Genomic DNA, 27,159 nt, shown 5'->3' with positions numbered 1-27,159 from the left:
CACGGAAGATACCCAATGCGGTAGGTGTTATTCGTCGCGACACGCTAGTGGCTTCTAGCAGACAACGAGGCTACAAACCCAACGATTGTATCATCGCTTTCATACGAGTATGAGCATCTAGAGCATTTGGTAGACGTTTGGATCCTAGTCTGACTTGTGCAGTTTGAACATATGTATGGATTCGACGATGCCGGTTTGCCGAGAAGAGATGTACAGATCAAGCTATGTTATGAACCTCGCAGGATATAAAAACAAGCTTCCATGTCTGAAATCCAACACCAGCCCATCTCATCAACATTCTCCAACTACACATATCATATACCGACTACCGTGCTTCTTGCAAATATGTTGTTCGCCGTCACTCTTACTCTTGCCGCTGCCGCTGCCGTCTCGGCATCGCCCATTGAGCCTAGGGCCAAAACGGCTGTGCTTCCCTTGAAGCACGTCGTCAAAGCCACTTCGATCAAGGGCCTTGTCCAGAAGGGCCAGGCCCGCATTCACAAGGTCAACGGCCAGGCCAGCACCTTCGCTCACGTCTTAGCCAGCTCTGGCTCTGTCACTAACGAGGATGTCTCCTATGTCGCGCCTGTCGTCATAGGAGGTAAAACCTGGGAGCTTATTGTCGACACTGGATGTACGTGACAAATTCTCATAACGTTGATGATATAGACTGTGGACTAACACTGATATAGCCTCCAACACTTGGTGTGGCGCTCAAAGTTCTTGCGAGCCAACATCGACCGGCAAGTCCACGGGTGGCTCTGTCTCTGTTTCTTACGGCTCTGGTTCATTCTCTGGCACCGAGTACAAGGACAAGGTCAGCTTTGGTGGTCTTAGCGTCGCAGCACAGTCGATTGGTGCTGCTAGCACGGCTACCGGCTTCTCTGGCGTAGATGGCATTATTGGCTTTGGACCCGTTGGTCTTACTGAGGGTACCGTCTCCAACGCCAACACAGTTCCAACCTTCTTGGACAACCTTTACAGTCAGGGTTCGATCTCATCTGAGGTCCTCGGTGTTTCTTTCCGACCTGAGTCTGGTAGCGACGATGATGACACCAACGGAGAGTTGACCCTTGGTGGCACCGACAGCTCCAAGTACTCCGGCTCCCTCACCTACTTCCCAACCCTCACTAGCGGCTCTGCTGCTGCGTACTGGGGTATCTCTATTGCTAGCTTCACCTATGGATCTACAACCCTCGCCTCATCTGGCAGTGGCATTGTCGACACTGGCACCACCCTCATCTACATCCCTACTACTGCCTACAACAAGTTCTTGACTGCTGCTGGCGGCAAGACAGACAGCTCGTCTGGCCTAGCTGTTTTCACCACGAAGCCCACATCCAACTTTGGTATCAAGTTTGGGTCAACGACTTACACCCTTACGCCCGCGCAGTATCTTGTTCCTACTGCCCAGTACAGCAACTTTGGCCTAACATCCGGCAAGTACTACGCTTGGATCAACGACGGAGGTAGCTCTGGTGTGAACACTATCATTGGACAGAAGTTCCTTGAGAATTACTACTCTGTCTATGACACCACCAACTCCCGCATCGGCTTCGCTACTGCTGCTTAAGCTGGTCCGAGGGCTTTAGTAGCTTTGAGAAATTGATGGACTTTCTCACGTAAACTTCGAGAGTATTGAGCAAACATAATGTTATGCTAGGAGAGGGGATGCATTTCGGGCATGTGAGCTTGATCTAGTGCATAGAAGTACATATAAGTTTGATCAATATATAAATGCTGTATCAGTGAATCAATTCCCTTCATCGTTATTCAAATACCCCGGTCTTTATAGGCCTTAGATCGTTCCAACAAGTTTCAGTAAGCTCAATTAGGCTAATATCTTTAGGGTAAAATGAACAGTCGAACTAACTTTGCCTTGAACACTAAACAGAGGAGGTCTCCCCGAGTTTCTTGTAAACCCGTTGTTCGCATTATTTCCTAAACATCGCAACATATCACTTATCCCACCGGTCTTCCTCTGCAAGAGTGTCATACAGTCGAATCCGGCTCACAGTCCCTCTCCGGCACGTTCTTTCAAATCTGTTTCAACGCTGCTCCCCAAGCTCACAGCCATTGTCGTTGTGAGTACAAGCTCGCCCAAGATCTCTCCTTTGCCAAGATACCCATGGCTCAGACGACATACCATGAAGCCTCGTGTGGGTTGGGCTCGCACGTGTGCAGCTCCTAGGCATATCGGAATGAACCCCGGTCTTATCGAGGGCCAAATGCCCACTGTCGCCAAAGGAGTCGGATCGGCACTTGCTTTCTACTACTAGGGTAGCCTGCCTTTTCCGCTATTGCTATAGTTCCTGAGCACATGACGGCTATTTTTGTCATGACGAACTCGCTCTCCTTCAATGATTGCCCGGACTGGGTTTTGCAGTTGCTTCTGCAGGAGATCCTCGACGCTCCCAACCGTAATGATTATGTCAAGCTGTCGAAGGAGTCCGCGGGGAAGTCCTTACAGTGGTTCAAGGACACATCTGCAGCCCTCGACAAGGAGCGCATTAATAATACTTCTCACAAGCCTCTGGAAGCCTATGTCGGCACGTACTGGAACGTAAAGCACTACCTGAGGATTGATGTCACGCTAGATGATGGCGAGCTTTCTTGGGCTGTGCAGGGCCTGGAGTCGGAAAAGTTCAAGCTCGATGATTACGAAATGACACGTCCCTGTGGCTCAGATCTCGTGATTACATGACCTCTCGAGGTCGATGGGTTGATCAGCCGCCTGTGTCCTGGAAGTTGACCTTCAGGGAATCTAAGGATAGCAGCATTTCATCGCTGAACTAGGTTCATGACCCGGACGTCCCTGACGAGGAGTAGTACTACAAGGAGGGCAAGTACGTAGCAAAAGTCTGAATCATGTCGTCGATAGATGAACCTGATGGAAGGAGGTCAATAGTGCCATTTCCCAGTTATCTGGGCTATTATCAAAGGTGACGTCCAAATAATAGCCAATATATTTTCCTAAACACTAGCCTGTCCATCAAGATTCTCCAGACCAAAATGAGACTCACAAGGCCAATAATCAGGGGTATCAGCTGTTTCACAGACTCAAAATCGTCTACGCCCACCCCTGAAACCATGTTTTTGACAATCAGGTATTCCACCAACGCCATCGTCACGGCGACCAATCCCGCCGACATCAGGAGCCAGCCGATCTCGATTTGGGGTTAGTTCCTCCACCCCTCCACCGTCTCGGAAGTCGAGTGCTTGTGCTTCTGATTTGTCGAAGCGTCACGGCACGTAAAGACAAGCAGGTTAGGATGGTCGCGGCAGCAAGCCCGTTGACTGAAACGACCTTGGCAAAAGTCCGGATCCCGCTGTGGATGGAAGTTGCTCCAAAAAAGACGACCTTCTGGCTCAGTTAATCCACCAAGGGCCGGGCTTCAACTATAATAGAGAACACATTCTAGGTAGGAGGACATGAAGGCTTGGCTAACAATGTATGATTTCTCGAATCAATGTTCTACTTCGCGACAGTATATGGAGCCCTTAACGTAGCCCTTCTCAGGTTAAACAGTTGTAGAAACATCACAGACAAGACACCATAGTCTCAACGACGTGATTGCCACTGTCAGTACCCTAATCTACTGTACCACCGGGAAAATGCAATACTTACTTTCATTTTCTCATCTCTTGTGAATTATGAAGGATGGTAGGCCTTATACACCTGAATTGCAGCAAGAATGCACTGAATCAACCCGAAGAAGGCTGTCAATCCCAGGACTACAATGGCTACCCAAAAGTTGTGCCACTGAACTCCATTCCTCCGGTCATGCCACCACTGTGAGAAGGAGTCTGGCGTCGACTCATCGTACACTTCTTTGATGATGGCCAGGCGATCTTTCCAGAAAAAGAAGTTGCTGAGTCGTCTGTCGTCCATGTTTGGGGTTCCGCAACAAGTGAGGCGGATGTCTATCGTACGGTTGGAGTTTATGCGTAGTCGTTCCAGCCGTACTCGCTTCTTCTGTGTCGATCGCAATGAGCTCCAGTGATCAGATTGGGAAAAGAGGATTGCGAGCGTTTTGAGAGACTCTTCTGCCAATTCCTCTGGGAGAACAGCATTTTGAGAGTTTGAGCTTCGTTGAGTTCGAGGCCGTGGAAAAGTAGCAAGAGGAGGCATAAGAAATACTAACATGTGCCTCTGGTGCTCGAGATATGCGACATGGTGAAATATATAGAGTTGCGTGTCATTGTTTGCCAGTCGCAGGTGGTCCGCCAGATTGTCAGTGAACTCGATCTTGATGCCAGCGACGTTTTCAAGACCCCAGGCATCAAACGTGGCGGGAATTGACACTCTACTGCAGTCGATCTGCGGAGAGGTACAGAAGAGTTCCCGTGCTAGAAATGTCAAGTCGTTCTTTGTCCACTGTGGCAGCGGACACTGGCCAGTGTGGTGCATAAATCCGAATGATTTCTCCAAGGAACCGATTTCGACCATCAGCACTAGACGGACTACGAGGTTAAGTGTGGCCTGACAAGCAATGTTATCGCCATTGCCTGCTAGCGTAGATATGCAAGAAATAGCTCGGGCTTGTTGCTTATGTTGCCTGATCTCATCTGCTACCTTGCCAAGGGATCCTTCATCTGAAGGGGATATAGCCGAAGCGCTCATGTCATTGAAAATCTTCTGCTGCCTTCGGACATATTCATCGTAGGCTCTAAAGTCGAGAAGCGATACTTGATCTCCATTCACAAGATGTAGCTGATCTGGCGACTGGCCGAGGAAGGTGTGCGCGAGAGACATCTGAAAAAGGTCGGGCAGTCTAAACAGCTATTTCACGCCATGCATTAAGCTCATCTAATAATGACAGATTCCCCACTAGCAACAGCTAGTCAGGCTGTACAGAAAGCTGCGGTCGAGGGCCTCATGTGGGACGCTTTGCTGGATATGCGTGCATAGCCCAGTGATGCACCCGGACTGCCACGTGTAGCTCTAAGCTCTCTGCCTCGTTGGGCTCCAACACCATCCAGGACGCCCCCGAGCGACTTCTCGCCAATCACCGCCCCAAGCCCGCCAGTCCGAGCTGCTATCTTGAGTCGCCTATGTAGCCAAGAGCCCCGCTGCGCTTCAGTCACATGCAGGGAGGTGCTCTATGATTGGCTTGGCTTAGGCTCCCCGACGCCATCCTGGCGGTGTCCAGCTAAGTCGGGCGCATGTCATGATGTCCCTAGGGCCAAGGTGTCTCAGCAGCCAGCCTGGTATGCCCTGAAACGTACGTTTGAGCTTTTGAGGTTTTCTCTCCCCTCTTGTTGCTTTCTGGTCTCGACAGAATGACCCCCGCCGAGCCGAGCAGATTCCATCCGTGGTTCATCTCCCCACGCCAGCTGTGGTGAACGAAGAGAGTGAGTGTCTCCTTTACAGAAAGAAGTAACCATGATCTAAAACAGGCAACAATTGTTAACATTGTCTGCATAGTGCGATTGGCATTGAAAGCTACACACTGTCGACTTACCTCTTGAAAGCCGATCAAACCTCGAGCCCTGCCTCGTCTTCATACCTATCCTTCCCATGCCAACTGGTTCATGATGGACTATCCAGGGATACTATTGAGACCAATCGCATTATTACGAAAAGAACAAGTGTGGATGGCCGCAGGCGACGATCTAGCCATCTACAACGCGAACAAATCCATGATACAAAACCTTCTCGAACACTCCGGAATCCCGGAATCTGACCATAAGCTGTGGATTGGCATCTATCGAATTGGCACGAACCAAGACCAGGCGCGTCCTGCCATAGTTGTATCGTGCTTGGACCCGAGGGTTCGCAAGCAAGCAAAGGGCTTCATCAAGAACTGTTCCCTGTTCAGGCAAGGAGGGGCTTTCGCTCACTTCGCCGTCCTCGGGAAAGCCACTCCGCCGGAGCTTCCCTGCGAGCCTCAACGTACCATGGCAGGCAATGCCCAAGTACACGGACTTGCGTCCACCATTTCATCGTTTGCACGTCAACCTGAGGAGCATACCAACCATGACCCCGAGGGAGACATTCAGGAAAATATCGAGCACCAGGTGGTCCTTCAGCTTTTCGGATCTCACACGGGAGACAGCTACCTATGTCGCCCGATCCAGGCGCGTCGGGGTCTACAAACGCAATCCGCCACAGCAGGCCCGTTACTTTTCTTAGATGGGATCAGCTACCAGCTCACTGTTGAGCATGTTGTCAACTTCGGTCGCCACCAGAGTGAACCAACTTGGGAACACACCAATGACGATTGGGACGACGACGACGAAGACGAAGACGATGATACCAGGGGGTACGGAAATGTTGAGGACACAGACCCCTCGAATTTTGGCACCGTCCGCACCATGAGTGAAGGGAGTATTTCCTCGGAGGATGTGGAAATCGACTTCTCCGGCTCTTCATCGAGCAGCTTGGCGCAGGAGATTGAGGGCAACACCTCATAGTCCCCCATAGTGCCCGCATCGACTCCACCTCCTCAGAGCTCCTCAGAGCCTAGAACGGTCGGCCACATTATCGTCAATGATTACTCTTCCTCACCGCAAATCGAACCCATCGGTTCTCCAACTCGTTGCTATACCAGCGCAAAAATGGACTATCTTCTCTTTCCTATACACGTCAGTCCCGATCCAGAGGTCTACACAACTAGAGGCGCAGAGATGGTGCAACTATCTGAGGTCTTCGATATAAATGGGCAGACCAAGGCTCGGCCAGTCATAATCACAACAGCATCTCTGGGTTATGTCCAGGGCATCATTTTCCCAGCGTCGACGTTGTTACAGAAGCCAGGGTCCCGCAATTTCCAGACCCTCTTTTGCATCGAGTCAGCTTTTCCCATGCCTAAAGGAACCTCCGGTTCGGCGGTCTTCGACTCTCAGACAGGGCTGCTGGCCGGGTATCTTGTCCTCGGATGCCCTGGAAAGCATACTTGCTACATGGTACCCGTGTTGGCCGAACTCAACATGCTTGCCAGCGGTATTGTTCGGTGCCAGGTACAACTCAACGTGTCCGCTATTGCCAAAGTGGACCCGGAGAAAAGCGCTATGACAAGGTTCAGTTTCCATGCAGGTGGTCTCAACCGATCCGTTCCCTTGTCCTCAATGACGCCTCAAGAAGAGGTCATCAGGCGTAATAACCGACCCGTCTTGCCCCTACTTAGGCAAGTGCTTAGCATCTTCTCCAAAACAACCGATCGAGTTGAAGAAAATCTGAAAGCAGAGAAGAGTCCACGAAACCCACACAAAGTCCGGACACTCCGTGGTAATGTCATACGCTTCATAAGCGCTACTAAAGAATGGATCTCTTCCAACTACCCTGATAATGATGAATGGAAAGCGCGACTTGGCCGAACAAGGAAGCTAACATGGTCAGTGGAGAACCGGCCATTTTTGGACCTGATCAGAGAGAATGGAGCCGAGGTAACATCAGAGTTGCGGGCCTTCCTCCAGCCTGGTCTTACCCCATTCCATTGGGAGCGCACTATCTCACAAATTGAACGATTTTGTGAAGGGGCATCCTTTGCCCTCGACGGGTCCGTCCCTAGCGACGCCGAAAATCCCGCATTCGAGGATATTCAAGAACCTAGAGCCTGAGTTTCTGACCGAAACTGTGCTCCCGAAGGTCTGCCAACCCCCCAGCGCGTCTACGGAAGGGTACTAGGATGTATCGAACTTTACGAAGTTCTCCAGAAAAAGGTATTCCACCAATAAGACCGGAGAAGTGAACAGAATATTCATGGCGGAGACGATAAGATGCTAATCAAGTTCACTTTCCAGCGCTTTCGAGACGATGCTTACGCTGACACGGTTGGTCATTGTCGACGCATGTAAGTTTCCTCAGCTCACAAGTTCATGCTTGTTTATGGAGTGTAATTCTAACTAAGGGTTAGTTACATCGATAAACCCAATGGAGCAAGCGTCATGGCCATGATCAAAGCAACACCAGCCTCGCAAGTTGAGGGTTTTCGTGACCACTTTGCTGGCTACATCACGCCAACCCCAGAACCAAAATTCATTCTGAGAGAGTCTGTAAGTCATAAGAATTTCGCCTGTTCTTTCTCGATATCTGCTCATGTCTAAATCCCTCAATAGGACTGGTGGGAGGGCTGCTTTATTATATCCTTTAATCTTCCGTTCTTCGGGATCGGAACCCAGGATCAGGCAAACATCAGAACTCTCGGTCATAACAACAAGCGACTTCGAGTTTGCCACAGCCTCTCGTTCTTGAATCTGAACAGCCAGAGATCAAAACACTCCAGAAATGAGGTCTCAAACCTTCTACATCCACCCTTCTTGCTTGAAGCTGTATCTTCGTTTATGGTGACAGGCAAGAGTGATCACTATTGGACTGCTGTCTTCCTCGACGATGATTCCTTTAGTAAGGAGCCGAGACTACTTCCGGAGGAGGACTCGATACCATTCATAGAAGAGGACTCGATACCATTCATAGAAGAGGACTCGATACCATTCATAGAAGAGGAATTGGATCCCATCATTCTCAAAGCCGAGACGAAGGGCAGTGGTACAACTACTTCACCGAGGGCATATGCGCTTGCTACATTAGCGGTGTCTCTCCACAGGATCGTTAAGCATCAGAAAAACATCAAAGACTGGTTCAAAGCCAGTTTAAGCCTTCTTGTAAGTCTCCATTCTACGGGGGAAATAAAAGGAAGCTCCATTGTTGTAATGGTTTGGCTCCAAGATGCCTAAACCTTCCGTGCTTGGTATATCCCAACTGATCCACGTTTGTAGACTGCAGATATGTAACAGGATTCTACCAACAAAATCCCCCGCGCAAAAGTCCAAGAATGGGTGGAACAGTTCTCGGGCGTTCTGCATCGAGTCGTTCACAGCAATAGGTGCCTGGTCCGCAAACTGGACCGTTTCTTGAAAAAGGACGTCGTGCTCAATACGGATTCACTACCTTGCGGTGCGCTATGGTGCAGCTTGCAAAGCGACCCAGATGCCCTCAGATCTCTGCTGAGGATCAAGCAGTATCGCGACGACTTGAGGGACATCCAGGACGAATTCCAGCTCATCGTGAAAGCCAGGGATGAGGGAAATAGCTGTTGGCTCCAACTTAGCCGCCAAAATACCATGACCTTGAGCTGATTTTATGGTACAGGTGAGGCAGTTCCGCGATCAGATTTATATCGCTCGCCGAATGTACCATATGGCAGTTATGGTATGATAGACATCCGTCAAATGAGACGACCTACGCTAAGACTTCCAGGCTTTTGGGTTCGGGGTATTGAATAATGTTGCCCAGTTATATTGTGCCAGACCCACAGCGGCTGATCTATGGACCTGGAGCGCACCCCTGATCGTCATGACACCGATCGTCATGACACTGACCATCATGATGGGTGCATATTTGTGGCATAGGAGATAACCTAGCTTGACTGCGGTACTTGTTGAAAAGTATCTTTCACTTTTGCCGCAACGGCTTTGCGACAATGTTTCCGAGTAATTTGTACAGGGGGTTCCCTACTTCGAAATGCGGCAGACTTCAACTCCCCGAGAACTCTCGATGGCTATTTAGGAGGTTTCACCATCTTGCCACGACTTCCCTAGAATCATGTTAGTATCACGAAGCTATTTCAGCCAAGTTGTCAGAACCCTACTCAAATAAGAAACTGGAGGACTTTATGTAAGAGAACTTGCCGAAAGCGGCTAATTGATTGACCTGGACTGAACAGTTGATCTTAGTGATGTTGACCGCCACTCTAGCCGGGTGCGTCTTAGTGGTTTGCTTGCGGAAACATGAATTACACAAGGCCTCAACTCCCTGAGAACACTCCATGGTTGTTTAGAAGCCTTCGTCGCTTTCTTACGACTCTTTTTGCCTCTTTCGGGATTCTTTTTGTATTACGAGGTTGTTTTGACTTTTAATAAAACTGGAGAGAAGGCGAGACCGAACTTCCCATTGACATCGTGAAGAGGCTAAGAGCCATTGCGACTCAGGCTTGACGAATGAGGCGATAGTCCTGCTGCTTCAGTCTAGGTCAAAGTTCTCCGATTAGACCAATGCCAGATGAAAAGGTATGCCTTTTGTTCATATATACGAAACGGTGGCATGTATACCGAATAACTATGAGACGAAACTCAACCACACCAAAATCCATTTCCGTTTCTAGAGCTGAGCTCCTGCCGCTCTAAGCTGAGTAGGTGCTGAGGTCTGGTTGAGGGACCCGGAGTCTAAGCAACCTCTCTGGATCATGATAGACACTTCTTCACATCGCCGCCTTTACAACTGCCTTTAATCCCCTTGCGTCCAAACCCTCGACCCCCAGCAATTCGTTATCATCATTCTCAATCCTACCCCCGTATCCCTCTCCATATACAGCCCGAAAAAGCAGCTTCAGGATGACTCCTTCATCAGTCTTACTTCTAGCCAGACTCGCGAGAGCCTCCTTCTCATCCGACGCGGTGTTGTTATGCTCGATTTTCCACTCCCCACTGGCATCGATTTCTCTGGGACAGAAATGAGCTGATTCTGAGTCGTGTCGAGATCCTTAACGCGGACTGCCAGGTTGGCCGTTTGAGATATGCTAGTCCCACTCAATACAAGACCTAAGAGGGGGGTTGAAACAAGATTTGAGAGCTTTCTAGAGCAGCATGGTGTTGTTCGTGAGATGGATGCTAGCATCACACCTGGTCATTGCCATAATGAGCCAGGGGTCGAGGATCGGCACTAACATGCACAGCGCACCGGCAAAGCTTCACTAGCGGATACGTCTAGCCCATCGGGATGCTACGTTAAATGTCGCTTCTCCACAGCACGGATTGCATGGCCTCGATCTGAAGCCGAATTTTGAGGTCCGGCGGAGCCGAGACGGACACATGTCGTCGACACTTCGGCATAGTGTAAGGTGGGAAAGACCCTTGTATACGACGTATTCGCCTAGTCATGTAAGCAAAGCCTCATAAGCCCAATGGCTATCCTGTATCTACAAATACCATTTCCCCTAAATCGCAATACTTAAGGCGATTCGTACCGAATCATCCAGTCAAGACCAATTCGGGTGCTCCAGCGCAATTCGCTTTGGCAGTTCCATACATCGGTCCCACTCTTGGCTCAGGTTGGACGCAACGAGCCGGATGAGCCACCTTCCAGCATCCCCCACCGCCTAAGAGTCACGACATTTAGACAGAAGAGTTCCATAATAAGCCAGAATGACAAGAGCTTCAAGCTATCTTTCTCTCAAAGCGTCCGCGAAACTCGATGGCGTGTATACCAGAAAAGCCGCCTGGGCTGAGCACGCAACCCTCTGTGTTGTCGATGCTTCTCGTACAAAGTGTGGGCTATCTTGAGAGCTGTCACTGCGAGTCTACCACGTTGCTATCAAAAATGACTGCTTTATCGCAAATCGGCCCCATTAGGCCTAATACTCGTCGCCATATCGGCTCAAACACGGACTATCTCCCTCCCCTACACAAGTCAGCCCTGACCCAGAGCTCTGCACTCCCGGTCGAGAAGAGGTGCAAGTATCTGATATCTTTAATGTCCACGGGCAGACCAAGGCGAGGCCCGTCAAAACCACTCCCTGCTTCTTTAAGCCCTTTAGCAGAGTAATAGCCCGTTCTCATAAGCGAAAGGCCCAACTTTTAGCATTTGACACCCCTGCAACATAAGTCTTATTCGCCTATGCTATTAAAGTTTAAACTTGTCGGACAAGAATATGCCGCTTACGTAGGCCTCTCGGGAATAAGAAATAAACACCAAACTTCGCCTGTGCTTTCACGAGCTGCTGGATGGAGTAACCTCCTCCTGAAACCCAGGGCTAGCTATCTAAGCTACCACGTGGGTCTCAACAACGGTGACGGGATCCGAGGCGCACTCCAAGGCCCGCCGTTCCTCCGCCCCGGAAAGTAATTTAGCCGTGTCGCCGAAACTTGCATATATACCTCCCCTTACTCGATGTTATGCAGTGCTGTGACATCCACTGATCACTCTTTACAGCACGGACCTCAAGCAGACACCAAGCTCCTAGACGTTGAATTTGGAAGGTCATCCCAGTGCTTGAGATGATGAAATTGGGAACGGCCTGCATGGTGGTGATGGTCTCTTTCACAGCCGGCTTCACCCTTCCAGTGGCTACTCAGAATGTTACCAGGCCGGCCACAATGTTGCCTGAGTGCTCAGTAAGAATTACTCTCTTAGGAGAACATGTCCAATGTGCTGAATATGTCATAGCTACCTTGCTTGGAGCCACTGATCAAGGGAGTCGTTTGCGGCCAATCTGCATTGTCGGATTGCTTATGCACCAATGTCACCCTTCTTGGAAGCCTCTCAGGCTGTGTTCAGACCTCCTGTTCATTTGAAGACCAGAACAGTACGTGCTTGTGCTCATTTCCCTATTAACGAAACTTATTCATTGATGATGTGATTTCAGCTGTTACAGGGATGTCGACTCAGTTATGCGAAAGTTATCCAGTTGCTTCTCGAAATCATGAGCTCCGAGTGGCAGTTGTGGTGTGCGCCGCCCTAACGTTACCTGTAGTTCTCCTGCGTTGCGTCGCGAGATTGATGGTGACAAGGACACTGTGGCGAGATGATTGGGTTGTCATAATAGCAACGGTGTGCTACTATGGCCCTCCTTATGATGCTTGCGGCGCTGAGACTGACGCCGTTTCCAGGTTTTCCTGACTGCTACGGTTAGTTTGCAGCTCAAAAGTAAGTCTGCTGCGAGGGGTTTGATGGAGCTCGGATAGCTGATCGCAACCCTACGCAGGCATAGAACTAGGGTTCGGCCGTCATTACTGGACTATCAGCGTAGAAGATAGTCGTATCATTCTTCAGGTTTGCCTTGCTGATGTCGAGAGAGGTGCTGTTCTGACATACTGCAGATTTTTTACGCTTCACAGATCTTGTACATATTTGTCCAGGTATCGGTCAAGGGATCTATAATCGCCTTCTACTGGCGGATATTCCCGAATCGACATTTCCAGATTGCCGTCCGAGTGGCTGTGGCATTTCTCTTTGTTCACAATATCATCTTCCTGGGTTTAGTCATATTTCAGTGCCATCCGCTGCAGTTCATCTGGGATCGGCAACTCAAGGGTACTTGCCTCGACCTGACTGCTATCGGTTATGCTGGCGCTGCTTCCAACATTATCGAGGATATTGGCCTCTTTATTATGCCCATCCCAGTTCTGCTAAAGCTCCAGCTCGGAGTACGAAAGAGGCTCGGTTTGTTTGTCTTGTTCAGCCTCGGGTCATTGTAAGCCAAGCTCCCAACCCCTCGCTCTTCAGCGCATAGCTTTTTGGTAACACTTTGATTGCCAGGGCATGCGTCGCCACTATTGTACGCTTAAAATATCTGGTGAGCTTGGCCAACTCTTACGATATTACATGTTCGCACTTAACCCATGACCTCTGTGAGTGTTCAATGTTGACTCTTGACAGGGGATAACGTCGATACCGTCATCTGGTCTATGGTTGAGATGTGTTGCGCCTTGGTCTGCGGCAGCCTTCCTGCCTTGAGATCCTTGTTACGCCTGGTCACAGTAAAACCTAGGACTGAAGCTATTAGGACAAACAGTGACAACCAGTTTAACATCTCGAAGCCAAAATCCGCAACTTGGAAGTTTAAAGAGTTGCCCGAACTGCCGAAGACGGATGAAAGAGAGGGTAATGAGGCACGGGGATATAATGATGTGCGTTTACAGACCCAGGTCCGCCATGGCAATGAGAATTACGAACTACAAAGTATGGGAGTGCCAATGATCTAGCAAAGAGTATTAAGCTATATAGTATATATATAAGAACCCGCTGTGTTTGGATTTGTTATAAAGTATAGTATGCCTTTTTTATAAGGGGTTGCTAAAATTAAAAAGCTTCAAAGTAATAAATTTACTATAGTCTTAATACCTCTTAACTAGCTATAACTAATCTTATATACATGGTCTTACTCTAATAAGATAACTAATAGGCTAGCTTTACCTATAACGTACATAATAAGCAAGTGGATCAGACAAGTAAGTGGATCAAAAATCCTAACCTCTTTTCCTCAGAACGCAATAAAAACACCATAAACTATTTAATTAATAAAAACTACTCACTATACTCTTCCCCAGACATCTCAATCACTACCTAACAGGTCCTTGCATTATGACCAGGCTTACCGCAGATACTATAATGCCGAACCCCCGATCGCGCTGACCGCCCTTGACCACCACTCCTCGACGATTCCGCCGCCACCTGAGCATCTATATCCATTTGATCAATTACCTGCCTTCCTTCTTCTATAGTTATTACCCCTCTTTTTTATAGTCGGGTTCTTTTGCCCTCCGGCGCCGGCTTAGTATCTCATTCGCCTCTCGAAGGTCTTAGACCTCAGATCTCAATAAGGCATTCTCATGCATTATTGCCTTTGTTCCCTTTGCAAGAGACTTTAAAGCTCCTAGAATTAACTCTAGGGAGCTACTTTTATGCCTTCTAATTTATCTCTCGAGGTATTCAGACTAAGATCCAGCCTCAAGCACGGTCTTCGGGGTCTTTAAGACCCAAGGGGTCAAGGGGCTAGCTACCTCCTCAACCGGCGTTGGAGTCCATAGCTGCACATTAAGCTTTGAGATCACATTTTCGGGGTCAAGAGGAATAAGCCTAGCTCCTTTGAAAGCCCCCCTGATATTTCTTTCCGTCATAGTGGCCTCGTATGCGGCGTAGAAGGCCGGAAAGAACTCAGTCTTAAAAACGTGGGTAATAGAGCATCTAATCAGACGCTCTATTTCTCGACCATAAGCCTTCTTTAGCACACTAAAGCACCTAATGTCAAGGGGCTAGAGCAGATAGGAGGAATGAGGTGGCATATAAAGCCGGATGATCTTCTTTTCCTCGTAATATCTCTCAAATTCGATGGAGTAGTAACTTTCGTGGCTATTAAGGATTAAGAGACGATAAGAACTAACTAATCGATTGGTTATATGCCGGTCAAAGTGCTTGAGCCACTCGAGACCGGTCTCGTTATTAGTCTAGCTATTTTGGGTTATTACAATAGCCCAATCGCCCGGGAGGTTGCTTTCTCGGTACCAGTTAGCGAGGTGATATTGGCCCGCACTGATGATAAACAGCGGGATCAACCAGCCTTCTGCATTGATCGCTTGAATGACTATAATTCATTCCCGGTTTCCAGGCTACACTGATTTCGGCTTTAAACGCCTTTCTGAGCCTATAATAACTATTCCACTTGCAATCATGCCCATAAGAAAGCCAGTCTCGTCAACATTATAGATATCATCTAATCAGATGCCATACTTCGCGATTATATTCGCCATAAGCTAAAACCAATCGTAGATAATAGTTAGATCTTTGCATTTAGCTCTCTAGTAGTCATATTTACGAAAAAAACGCGTCTTAAGCTCATTATATCGCCTAACAAAGTTATGAGCCTAGTGCTTGCCGACGGGTAGCGCGCCGCGGTCGGCAAGCAATTAATTAGCCATTTCTTTGACACTACGTAGCCGGGGGGGGAATCCTCGCAAATCTAGGTCGAGGATAAAGTGAATAAGGATCTCTTCCTCTAGATCGGATAGCCTATGCGATTTCTGGATAGTATCGCGTCGAGACTAGATGCCCTTCTGCCGGCGCTAGAGTATACCATAACCGACTTTATAGGTCTTTGCAGCGCGTTTAAGACCTAACTTAGGGTTATTTTGATAGGCATAAAGTGCAAGAAGAATTCTAGCTTCGTAATTTAGCTGTGGCATTCTATGTGGTTGAGAATTAATTCATTAAATAATAGTGAGAATATATAATAAGGGATTTTTAATCTACTTGCTTGTCTAATCCACTTACTTATCATGTATATTACCTTTTTTTTTTTTTAAATAATATATTAAAGAAATAAAATCTACCTAACTATAGCTAAAAAAAAATACTTCTTTGTCTTTAGCTAGATTTCATAAAATAGATTTTATAAACTTGTCTATAAAATTAGCAGAATAGAAAATAATAAGAGCAATTAATTAATTAATAGCAAAGAAGATTGCCTCGAGGAAGGGACCTTAAAGGCTCCTGCTTCTCGGCGAAGAAGATAATAAGGGCGAGGCTTCCGCCGTCTCCATTTCTACATACAAAGAAATTGCCCAATGGCCCAAAACGGCCTCGCGTGCTTTTTCCGCAAGAGAAATAGATCTTTGCAAATGATTCCGCCAAACACAGTATTTATGCCAGGACCCAGGAGCGTATATGGTCAACTGTTGAACGCAAACCATTATCAATGGACATAATTAAAACGGGCGAGCGTGCACTAACTAGATAACCTGTCCTCTTGATCCCAGATTAAGCGCCCCAAGTCACACACAGCTCTAACCACCCTGATGAGGCAAGAAGAATAAGCAAGGTGCATTGCTGTCCAACGGGAGAGGTGGCGAACGCATCCCCTCCCTGCTCCCAATCGAGGGGATCCTGGGTAACCCGCTATTGGGTCAATCCGTACTTGTTGGTGGAATTTCAAACCTTTTCCGCTTGGTGTTTATACATTGCTAGAAGGAGTGAGGTCGTTATTTGCAGTCAAATCTAGGCAATTGTAATTTTGGTTGTGCTTATTTGGTCGTTCTTGAGGCCGCTTTTAACAATCGTCTTCGGCCAACTCTGCTGCCCTCAGACTCCGTAAAAATGTCCGGTCGGATGATTGTTGAAACATCACCATGAGCCATTCTCAGTCATCGAGCCGGTGAGGATGAAAGGGAATTCAATAGGAAATACAGACAGTCTTAGAGTCTAGGGGGGTTTGCCATCGAAAGACTTTACAAGGGACTACTCTGCGTGATGCCAATATTGGGTTGCCTCATTGGAGGCAAGGGCTTTATACCTTCCACAGCACATCCTGGTATTCGACCTCCCTGCTTGGCCATGCGCCCATCCTTGATAAAACACCAACCAGAGACCCTACGTCACCCTTTCCCCAATACTCATGTGCAAACGCATTCAAAAGGTCGGTCCCATTCAACAACGCACCGCTTGTCCAGAGTCTGCCATCCCTTGCCCAACGCCTCTCGACCCAATTGGTTCCAGGGGCCTCCCGGCGCAACGTACCCAGCATGGAGCGTGGACCTGTCGCTGTTTTGCCCTCGAGCAGCCCGGCCAGTAGGGGTACTTGGACACCTCCACAGACGGTCAGGAAGGCAGAACACTCATCCCAGCATTTGCGAACAAAGGCGAGCTCCGCAGCATTGGGCGTGTACCCAAAGTTGTGGGCGCCAACAAGGACAATGTCCAAAGGCGGACATGACTGGAATGAGTCCTGCATTACGCCGTCAGTACATGTCTATCATGGCCATGGGTCGTTTCTCGTGTATGTACCATCGGCAGGATTGACATGCCGCCTGAGAGGCGACTGTGAGCGACCTCACCGGCCTCGGAGACCCAATGAAACTTGAAGTCGACTGCTTGAGCTTTGAGACTTGGAGCTAGCAACTCATCTGGGAAGCTTTCCACAAAGTCTTTGCTTAGTCCATGGAGCATGCCAACAGGTGCAATGTCCAGAAGGTCGGTCACTCTAAAGGTTCCTCAGTAAGTAAGCAGACTTCAACCCTAGGTGGAGATCCAATGATAAAGTAGAAGTACTGACCCATTCATCAAGACGATTCCAACACGAATGGGTCTGGTTGGGTTTGAGAGGCTGAATTTCGCGACCATCGTGATCGTCGCGAGTAAGAGAGCTTGAATAGAAGGGCTTGTGGTTGTGCTCGGCTTAGACATAAAGCAGTCAATCCTTTTTATATCCTGAGCCCCGTCAAACTCGGAGATGAGACGGCCCAAACCAGACAGACTGTTCCGATTGTTTCAGGGTCTGCCCAGAGAGACCAACTTACACGATTTGTTGATATGCTTCAAGATCGCCAATCTCGGCATTCTCGCACAAGCGGAAGTCCGAGCAAGTCCGTGACCGAATGCCGCACATATCCCTCTACCACATTCCGGGCTGTTTCTGACGCCACAAAAACCATCATAGAGCCTTTTATTAGGTTAATAGACATGCCATCACTTGATAGGGCAAGCAGAAGTCGGCACAGTCGCCCTTGAAGGCCACCAAACCGATGCCACTCTCCACCAAGTCAGTGTGACCGTCAACAAAAAAACAGAGAGCTGGAAGGCCATATTCCAAATGCAATTGAGATTAATTTTATTTCAAGCATGGCAGCCAAAGAGAGATAAATGTGATATACGTCTTAGCTGCAAGTGTCGGGTGGCAATTTTGCTCCCGAGAGCCAAAACATTATGCCTCCATTTCAACCAAAGGTCTCGAAGCTAAGACTGTAGCGTCCAGCAAACCACGAGAGAAGGGTACCAAGGTGTATTTCGAGAGGCTGGTGGCCCGAGTCGCTAATCCAGAAGCGGCAAATGACTGACTAACCATGACCGATTCGAGACAATCTTTTGGCAAGGGGCCCTGAAGAACATAGCCGATACAACACAAGGATTAAGCCTCTAGAGTGGGGAAGGAGGTTTGACAGAATCATGGATCCGGCAACCTCTCAACACCACGAAGGAAGAGTTGAGAAACCGCGATAGACAACGATATGAGTTGGCTTTTAGGAGGAAAGGGGGAATATGTTAGCAATTTTGCAAAATCTTGGCAAAAGAAGATTTTTAGTCATCCATTTTACACTCCCCTTCAAAGGGAATACTGGCCCCATATTGCCAACTCCGCCTCGGCAGTTGCTGGTTTACATAGGGGAGCCTGAGATCGAAGGCTCCCCGATCGCACCAACAAACAATCGGCTCAACAATGCTGCCGACATTGATCGATTCAAAATTTCTCGCTCTTTGATTTCTAAGGGTGGTCTGATGCATTTATTCCCCTCTTTCTCGCGGTTCTTTTCTCTCCTTAAAGTGCTATAAGTTTTCCTACGTCAACCTCGATATCCACCAACACACAAACCCACATCAAGTTTTACATCATCATCGCCAACTCTCAATCTCATTCTACTACTCCTTCTATCCTCATCTCTTTTCTCACCATGAAGGTTGCAATTGCAGGACTCGGAGACGTCTCCAAGTATTTCCTGGAAGGGCTTCCAAAGGAAGGGCACAACGTGGTCGCCCTCACTCGCAGCCTCAAGCCGCACATTACGACGGCCGAGCAGCGAGTGACCGATTACTCTGTTTCTGACCTAAAGAAGTACCTTGCTGATTGCGACGCCCTCGTTTCCGCAATCACCATCCATGCCCCAGAGTTTGCATCCATCCACCTAGCACTTCTGCAAGCTTGTAAGGAATCTCCAAAGTGCAAGCGGTTCCTTCCCTTTGCCTGGACCGGCAACTACGAAGAGGTCAATTATCAGCCGCTTTACGCGGGTGAAGATCTACTACCTATCCTCGAGGCCCTCCGGGCGCAGAAAGATGTCTAGTGGACTTTCTTCTGCCAGGGATGGACGGTCGACTACATTCTCCCTTCCGATCAACGATACCTCGCCGATTTCGGCGAACGATGGGTTCAAAACTACGAAACCAAGGTCTTCACCCTCTACGGAAACGGCGCCCAAAAGGTCGACTTTACGCCGGCCAGAGACACGACCCGTGCTGTCGGTGTCCTGTTGAACCATGATCCGGAAACGTGGGAAGAGTTTACTTGTGTCTCAGGCCAACAAATGACCTGGCGAGAGCTCTGGGAGTTCCTCAAGGCTCGGGAGCCCGAGTATACGCTCCAGAAGAAGTCACTGGCCCAAATCATCAAACAGTTCATCGCGAAGAGGAGCGAGGAAGAGGTGGCTGCAGCCATGTACGAGGTGATGGGGCACAGCGACGCTCTGGCGTTTCCGGACGGCAAGGTAGAGCGACACCAGGAGAAGTTCTTCAAGGGCATGAAATTCCGGACTCCAGCTGAGCTATATGATGAAGCCGTCGCAAACCCTGGGGTTGTCGTTTAAGAGTTGGGCGATGCCTTCAGGTTCCACTCTTTCGGTTGTCAAAGGAAAGAATGGAGACTAGGTTGAGTTTCTTGGATCGTGACAGTATTGCGATATAGTACAATCAACAGTCGTTCTTAATTACCGCCCAGCACTTCTGCCTGTCTCCGTATCCAAGATCCAACGACTGATGTCACGAACAACTTCTAGGTCCACATTCCCCGGTACATCATAATCAGCTGGCGTAGATCTCCCTTCTCCTTTGATGAAACAATGATCAAGTCCTTCAAAGACACGCAAACAAGCATTGCGCTTGTTGCCCAGTACGCGCTCCCATTCAACCCAATCATCCTCTACCGTGACTTGATAATCGCGCGAGCCTTGAAGCAACAGCATCGGCTTCTCCAACTCTTGCGAGGTGCCCACGGGATCAAGTTCACGGATGCTGTTCCAGTAAGAAGTGGGAAGGCCAAATGGAAGGTCTTTCGCTACAGTGGTACCAGAATCTGCTGCGTCGGCTTTTTGTTCTGCCTCCGCAATGAGCTCTTGCATGGCTTCCACTGGCTCACTATCCAGCGAGGCAAAGTAACGGAGTTGCCGAACATAGGCCCTGTGCAGAGGCTGGCTCGGCGCAGCAAGTAAGATGGCTCCACGTAGCCGGTCGTCGGTTTGAGCCAGATAAGGAGCGACAGTCGCGCCGAGGCTATGTCCGAGTATGAAAATCCGGTCAGGGTCAATTTCAGAGTGTCTCTTTGCATGTGCGATGGCATCGTTGGCCTGATCAAGATACTCATCGCTGACCGTGATAGTTGTACTGTTTTTGAACTTTTGCGCATGTTTGAGGGTCACTTTATCGAATCGAATAGAAGCAATGCCATGTTGAGCGAGGCCGAGAGCAATATCTTTGAGAGGCTTCACCGAACCGACGGTCGAGTCCATATCGCAAGGCCCAGACCCGGACAGAAAGATGGCGCAGGGGAAAACGCCGAGTTCTTTTGGAAGGCAGAGAATCCCTGGCACTTCCAATTTCGAGCCAAGTTTAAGCTCAACCTCCCGCTCAGTACCAAGCTCGGCGTAGGGAGGAGGCTTCCATTCTTGGCCCAGTCCAGCAGCAAAAAGCGGGCTCACGCGAAGGCCTATGAGTTTCCCCGAGGATCGCATCTGGATGATCAAGGCCAGATTTGCTCTAGAAAAATGAACAGGCACCTTTGCGGAGAGAAACCAGCCACCAGAGATAACCGGCTGTCCAATCCGTTGGATCGGTCCCGTGGTTGCGGTAATCATCTGCCAGCCCTTTTCCAATACAGTCTCGGTAAGGAAAAATCTCAAAGGTAGAGCAAACTGGTTGCGTAAGTAACCCCAGCGGCCATCTTGAAGGAGTTGAATAGTCGTGGTCGCTATGATTGACAACTGTTGTTCATTATAGGAACCTCGGCTGATCCACGAAGGCAGAAGCTCATAGAGACGGGACAGGAGGGCAACGGCATGATGCCCCGCGTTCTGTAACAAAGAGGTCAAATTCACCAAAAGACTCGACATGGTTCCAATCAAAGTCTTATTAGAAACATGCCGAAAATGAGGTGTGATGTGGAATGATTAGGAAAAGTAAGACGAGGTTGGTGGTTGGTTGTAGCCTAGAGCTGAAACGTAATATCGGATTAATAGTGGCCCGGTTTGCCTTGCGATCATCGTCAACATGGCCCCTGTCACTCCGACTTCCGCAGCTTATTAGAGGCTAACCTTAACCTAAAATGCACTACCAACAGTAGGAGCACGGTGTGGGTCTAAAGGGGTTAATAGAAGGTAGAGATATTAAGTAGTAATCTGTTTAGAAAGGGGAAATACAGTGCATTTCCAGCTTATATTCCTTATTCCTAAGTAGGTCCGGAACTAAGTTGAACTACCTAGGCTATAGCTACCTTTGGCTCATGTTATTATACATTGACTAGTCCTTTTCTCGGCGACATGTATCAAACGGTTGCCTTATTTGCAGACTCCTCTGTAGCATCGCCTTTCTCAGTCGCATGCTCTGGTAAGCCGTCGGCCTCACTCTCGTAACTAACACGGTCCTCAACCTTCCAGATGGTCAAGACGGCCGGAAACAAGCTGGCCGTCCAGAAGACAACGTTGATAACTGTTGTATAAAAAGGCGAGAATTTACTAGCCAAATTAGTAACCCTCAGACGTCTTTCAGTAGATCAACTTACCTGCTGTTAATACCAAACGCTGCGCACTGTCCCCAACTCTCCACGCCGCGCAACAAGCCCGTCGACCGGCTTAGCTCTAGTGTGCCATCACCAATCGTACCAATGAGGAAGTACAGGTAGTTCTGTACCATGTTTCCGCTCGTCTGCAGCATAATATAGATGCCAAATGCCCGACCGAAACCTGGCGAGGTCCAGTCGAGGTAGTCAGGGCGCTTCTGTTCAAAGCCGTGCTGAACGATGAGCACCCAGATCCAAAGAGAAGTAAAGAGGCCAGCGGAGAAGATGAAGCCGTAGCGGATACGGGACTGAGAATGTTAGATGTTGTGGTAGTAAAGAAGGGTAAAGTGTTGATCTACCTTGACCGTGATCTTGCTAGAGTCGAGGAAGATGCCAAAGAGGATGCATGCAAGGGTGCCAGTGATGGCAGACAAGAACGAAGCCAGAGCTCGAGCTCGGACAGTAAAGTACAAAGTCAGGTATGTCGACGCATAGCCCTACAAATCATCAGCAACATTGACAATATCGGTTGTTCACGGACGAATTCCTACCCAATAGAACCAACTGGAAAAGAAAATCGGCAGCAAGAGTCCGATTTTGCGTGTCGTGATTGTCTTCCACAGCATTCGCAGCTGCTCCTTGGCTGGGGTCTTTGCCTCGACAATGATATGCGTGCCATCCGGTCGTTGCGTCTTATCCGGAGGGGCAAGCAAAAATGCCACGGGAAAAGAGAGGACTTGCAGGCAAACAAAGACAAGGATAGTCACATAGGACACTTTGCCGCCTGTTGAGCGATTGGCATTGAGGCCGAGGTTGATGGCACCACCGATGAGCTGTCCACTATTCTTAAAGCCAAGCCAAAGAGCGAGATAGCGCCCTCGCTTCGCATGCTCGGGGTATGAGAGGATGATGGCGCCCTCGGCGGCCCAATACAAGCCTGCACTGACACCGCAAATGGCGGCACCGAAGATAACAAACCATCTTGATAGAGAATTTAGCGACGCGAGTATTGATGAATGATGGAAGAGGGAACGTACTCAGTTCCAAAGCGGTTGTTCTGATAAAGAGCCGCGCTGTAGACGGACCAGCCCAGAGTACCAGCAATCAAGGTGTTCTTGACCCCGATCCAGTTAACGAAGATAGGGGAGAGAATACAGAACAAGCCCATCAGTCCAAAGACCAGCGAGTTTCCAGCGTTGACCCACGCAATGTCAGTTGTTGTCACAGGAAATGATATTATTAACATACCAGATACGGCTCAAGTGCACCACCAGCGCCCAGCGAGTTGTTCGCGTTCTGGAGGAGAATGTTAGCAAAATGTACCCAACAAAAGAAAAAAGCTGATTGCTTACCCATAATCCAGGACCCAGCAGCGCAATGATACCGCAGATGATCATCTGGGCCAAAACACTCCTTCGGAACGACATGGTTTCTCTCTATGACTGAGAGTACGATGCGTTTTAAAGGGAAAAAAGAAGAGGAAAAGCAAGCCGATGGAGAAAATCTGCACGAAGCTGGCTCATGCATGTAGTATAATAAGCTTAAATTGTATTCCAGAAGGAAAGAAAGGAAGAAGATATAAAGGATCCGCTGCAGTAGTAAGACCAATTGCTCACCGCAGACCTGCGATGGCGCAATCGCTGGATCCCGTATAGTTTCTTGGCGCTCGTTGATATTTTCATCTCGCGATGGACAGTAGTTCGGGAAATCTAGGCACACAAGGCAAAGTCGAATCGTTCTCGCAAGGAAAAAATGACGAAATTTGTCTCGACCTTTTGACATGATAACATGATTCGAGTCTCAGACCTGTTGGCATTCTTTATCAGTGGTGTCATTTGCATGAGTGTGCAGTAAATCTCGTTTCGAGTGGATATTGAAGCCTGGGCCTTGGGTCATTAGAATACCACCTGCCAGATGGGGTAACACCTTAACCTAGTACGGTGGGGGTTGAAAAACATGAATGTCAGTCGCGCTTCCTTTGAGCTGCTAGTTTTTCATGGGATCCATATCGACTTTGCGAGGAATCCACAGCCGAGCTCGAGCCTCGAGGTAGTCATAAACAACGAATCGCAGTGGATTTCCACTTACATGTTGAGTGGAGGTTGTTGATGGGAATGAGATATCTACTGGAGCACTTTAAGGACTAGCAAGTTTTCTGCAGTTGAAGTTACTGCGGAGACAATGGATGAAATCCGTCTGGACGCCGCGGACGCCGAGTGCCCAGCCTTCAACCAAGCGTGTGCCGTCTCCCTGCTCGCTTTGTCGGTGACGCTACCACAGTAAGCCAACTCCGAGATTCGCAGCATCTGCCCTGCCGCTGCATTCTCGGGTTGGATTTTTCACGGTAGAAACAGTTAGCGTCTGAGAAGTTGCAAAAGAGCACATGACGAGCAGACAATCGAGCCTATATTCGATCATCGATTAACAGCGGGTGGGAGAAGCTGGATGGCTACTAGGACAAGCTCGGGGAACCTCCATTCTTTGCGGTAGCCATTGTTTTTCACCCGAGGTTCTGGATTAGCTGCCTATTTAGGTCTCTGAGCAGTAACCCGCCTAGGTCTGTGAGGCCGAGGTTAGAATCAAGGGTTAATTCACCAGTGAGTGCGACGCGAACCAGGGCATGATGTGTTCTCGATCTTCTAGTTCAGTTAACCCATCAAGGGTCAGGCTTCAACTATAACAAAGAACACATTGTCAACACATCATAGCATCCTGATGTGTTCTCGTAAATATACACTAACCATTTTGCCCTGGTTGCCATTCTGCTTGGGTCCCTACCGTAGTAGGACCGCCCAGTTTCGGAGTGAAGGGAGGTTGTGTGGCCGTTTCCCATCTCCTTCCCGCTTCCATTCACATTTTTCAAGATGCCCTCTAAAGACGGCAGCTCCATGGGACGCTTTTCAGGCGAGCCGACTGGGCGGCTGGTAAATGTGTTCCGGCCTTTACCAGACTGCTAGAATGCACATCGGCATCAGGGCCTCAATCTCTCTAGGCAAGGCCCAAGGCAACCACATCACTAATCCTCGCCTCTTTCTCCCATCAGGGTCAACTTCACCTTCAGGTCGCCCTTTTCCCAAAGATTAAAAACCTTTTGATCATTCCAGTTCTTACTCTCCGAAACCAATTCGAGGTCAAACTTCCACAACAGGCGCGCAAGGATGAGCCTCATTTCAGCATAGGCGAGACTGAGTACGGACCAAGATTAGTCACTGGCTCTCAATGCGCGTTTTTGGATACATGGATACTCACTTCTTTCCAAGACAGTTGCGCGGGCCAATAGAAAAGGGCTGCAGCACTTCCTTTGCGTCACCGTCATATCGAGGGTCGCCGAGCCAGCGTTCAGGAACAAACATCTTCGGGTCGCGGAAGTTTATCTCGCTCTGGTAGGCTGACCAATGTGAGACTGACACTATGGTCTATGGCTGGGTTAGAGGTAGTGAAAGAGAACTTGCGAATCCACTCACATCTTCAGGGATCTGATAGCCCTCGATTTCTTCACCGCCTTTGGGTGTCTCCCTAGGGAGGCCAATAGGCACCGGTGGATCTGTTTCCTCATCAGAGTGGTCTTTCAAGACAGTTCGGCCGACTTACACATGCGTGATCCTTCACTAAAAACCGCGATCATGTACCGAAGCTGATTGACCCTGGCGATAGTGATCTCTTGCTCACTCGTGAATGAAGAGCGGATCTCTTTAACCAGATTCTCGTACTTGTTCGGGTTGGTCAAAAGCCGAAAGGTCACGCCGCTAAGCAGCGTCGCAGTCGTCTCGCTCCCCGCAAGTATAAGAAGCTTGGCATTCTCAGCAATTTCAGATCGAGTCATTCCCTTTTCATCATTATGACGGAGAATGTAAGACATGAAATCTTCACGCTCCGTGTCACGGCTCTCAATCCGCTTCATCGCAGTTGACTTGGACAGTTGAAAGTGTTCTTCCTGGCTGCGCTTCAGATGAGCCGGCGTCAACAACGAAACAAACTTGCCGAGTCCAAGACGTTGCATGGCGGCTCTTAGCGGCCCTGCCTTGACGGAAGAAAAGACCATGGCAACCCATGGGTGGTATCCGCCGCTGTCGAGGCATCCAAATGACTGGCCGAATGCCAGATCACCGATGATGTCAAAGGTGGTGAAGTTGTACCATCGAACAATGTCAATGGCTGTATCTTGGTGCGCAAGCTCGGTGAGCCGCAAGATGAACTTGTCAACATAGTGTTGCATGATCTCTTCTTGCCCGCGCAAAGCTCGATCCGAGAAGGCATGGGCGAGAAGTCGGCGGAACCGACGATGATCCTCACCGTTGGCACTGATAATGTCCGTTTGGTCGCGAACAGGCTTGTACAAGAATTCCTCTTTCTTAAACGTCTGCGACACGCTGGTTTTGTGGCCGTAGATCTTCTTCATGGCGTTTGCCGTGATGAAGGAGACATCCTTGTGGGTGAATCGCACAACGGGTCCGTATTGATCATGGAGTTCTTTCAGTCTCCTCTCCCAGTTGCCCTGAATCCAGTAGTAGAAAAAGGGCAGCTGGGTAAAGGAGTAAAGGCGCGGCCCCGGTACTTTTGCAAGAGGATGGAAGAAGGCGTAATAGATCACGCTTGCAAAGAAATACAAAATCTAGACAGGTATGTCAGTATGGCTTTCAAGTTCAAGACAAAGGCACCTTACAGCCAGAGCAGCAACTAAAATTGCTATCCTTAGGGGTGGGACATTGTCTATTCGTTCAAAGTAGTGAGAAAGGGCAGGCATTCTGGAGTATTGAATCGTAATAGTAAGGGGGATATGAGCATGAATGAGGGCATGAAAGAACAAAAAAAACCAACGATAAAAAGGCATTTATATATTCCTCTGATCTGCTCTGCCCGTCGCGGAGGCCAGATCTTTCGGCAATCAACTCGTCATCTGTCCCATCTTGATTCGCATTACCGAAACTTACACCCCGAGACCCCGATAACTATTTTGTTTCACATGTTGATAGGTCGAATCATTTTTGCATCTTCTTGATCTCGTCGGGTGTAGGATAGGAAGCATGCATTCGGCAGATGTTCCGTCCCCGCAGCCAGCCACGTCAATACGAATCATGTCCATGGTTTACGTCGTCCCTCCCTGTCTTTAACGTTGATATAGTTTCAG

General features: G+C 48.9%; 5 protein-coding genes across 5 annotated transcripts; 3 read left to right on the top strand and 2 right to left on the bottom strand.

The window, feature by feature from the left end:
• Positions 1–345: 345 nt before the first annotated feature.
• Positions 346–1,573, top strand: LRP88_09280 (aspartic peptidase domain-containing protein; the record flags this gene model as incomplete). Its single annotated transcript, XM_083245768.1, has 2 exons — positions 346–634; positions 693–1,573. 2 exons carry the CDS (start codon positions 346–348, stop codon positions 1,571–1,573), a joined length of 1,170 nt encoding a protein of 389 aa, XP_083100262.1.
• A 4,025-nt stretch (positions 1,574–5,598) lies between these two features.
• LRP88_09279 (uncharacterized protein) lies at positions 5,599–6,417 on the top strand (the record flags this gene model as incomplete). The annotated part of the gene is made up of 1 exon (XM_083245767.1): positions 5,599–6,417. The coding sequence occupies one exon, from the start codon at positions 5,599–5,601 to the stop codon at positions 6,415–6,417; it is 819 nt and encodes a 272-aa protein (XP_083100261.1).
• A 12,522-nt stretch (positions 6,418–18,939) lies between these two features.
• LRP88_09278 (uncharacterized protein) lies at positions 18,940–19,848 on the top strand (the record flags this gene model as incomplete). The annotated part of the gene is made up of 2 exons (XM_083245766.1): positions 18,940–19,251; positions 19,330–19,848. The coding sequence occupies 2 exons, from the start codon at positions 18,940–18,942 to the stop codon at positions 19,846–19,848; spliced, it is 831 nt and encodes a 276-aa protein (XP_083100260.1).
• Positions 19,849–21,797: 1,949 nt separating this feature from the next.
• Positions 21,798–23,458, bottom strand: LRP88_09277 (uncharacterized protein; the record flags this gene model as incomplete). Its single annotated transcript, XM_083245765.1, has 7 exons — positions 21,798–21,987; positions 22,035–22,339; positions 22,391–22,528; positions 22,583–23,012; positions 23,069–23,145; positions 23,280–23,327; positions 23,384–23,458. The coding sequence occupies 7 exons, from the start codon at positions 23,456–23,458 to the stop codon at positions 21,798–21,800; spliced, it is 1,263 nt and encodes a 420-aa protein (XP_083100259.1).
• Positions 23,459–25,047: 1,589 nt separating this feature from the next.
• Positions 25,048–26,775, bottom strand: LRP88_09276 (cytochrome P450; the record flags this gene model as incomplete). The annotated part of the gene is made up of 5 exons (XM_083245764.1): positions 25,048–25,216; positions 25,281–25,447; positions 25,496–25,575; positions 25,623–26,643; positions 26,737–26,775. 5 exons carry the CDS (start codon positions 26,773–26,775, stop codon positions 25,048–25,050), a joined length of 1,476 nt encoding a protein of 491 aa, XP_083100258.1.
• Between the last annotated feature and the right edge of the window lie 384 nt (positions 26,776–27,159).

Source organism: Fusarium phalaenopsidis (genome assembly GCF_050370095.1).
Source record: "Fusarium phalaenopsidis strain FUZ10S chromosome Unknown contig_32302, whole genome shotgun sequence".
In the NCBI taxonomy this organism is placed as follows: Eukaryota; Fungi; Ascomycota; class Sordariomycetes; order Hypocreales; family Nectriaceae; genus Fusarium; species Fusarium phalaenopsidis.
The sequence above is the reverse complement of the archived record's forward strand: the minus strand, read 5'-3'. Positions and strand labels throughout refer to the sequence as shown.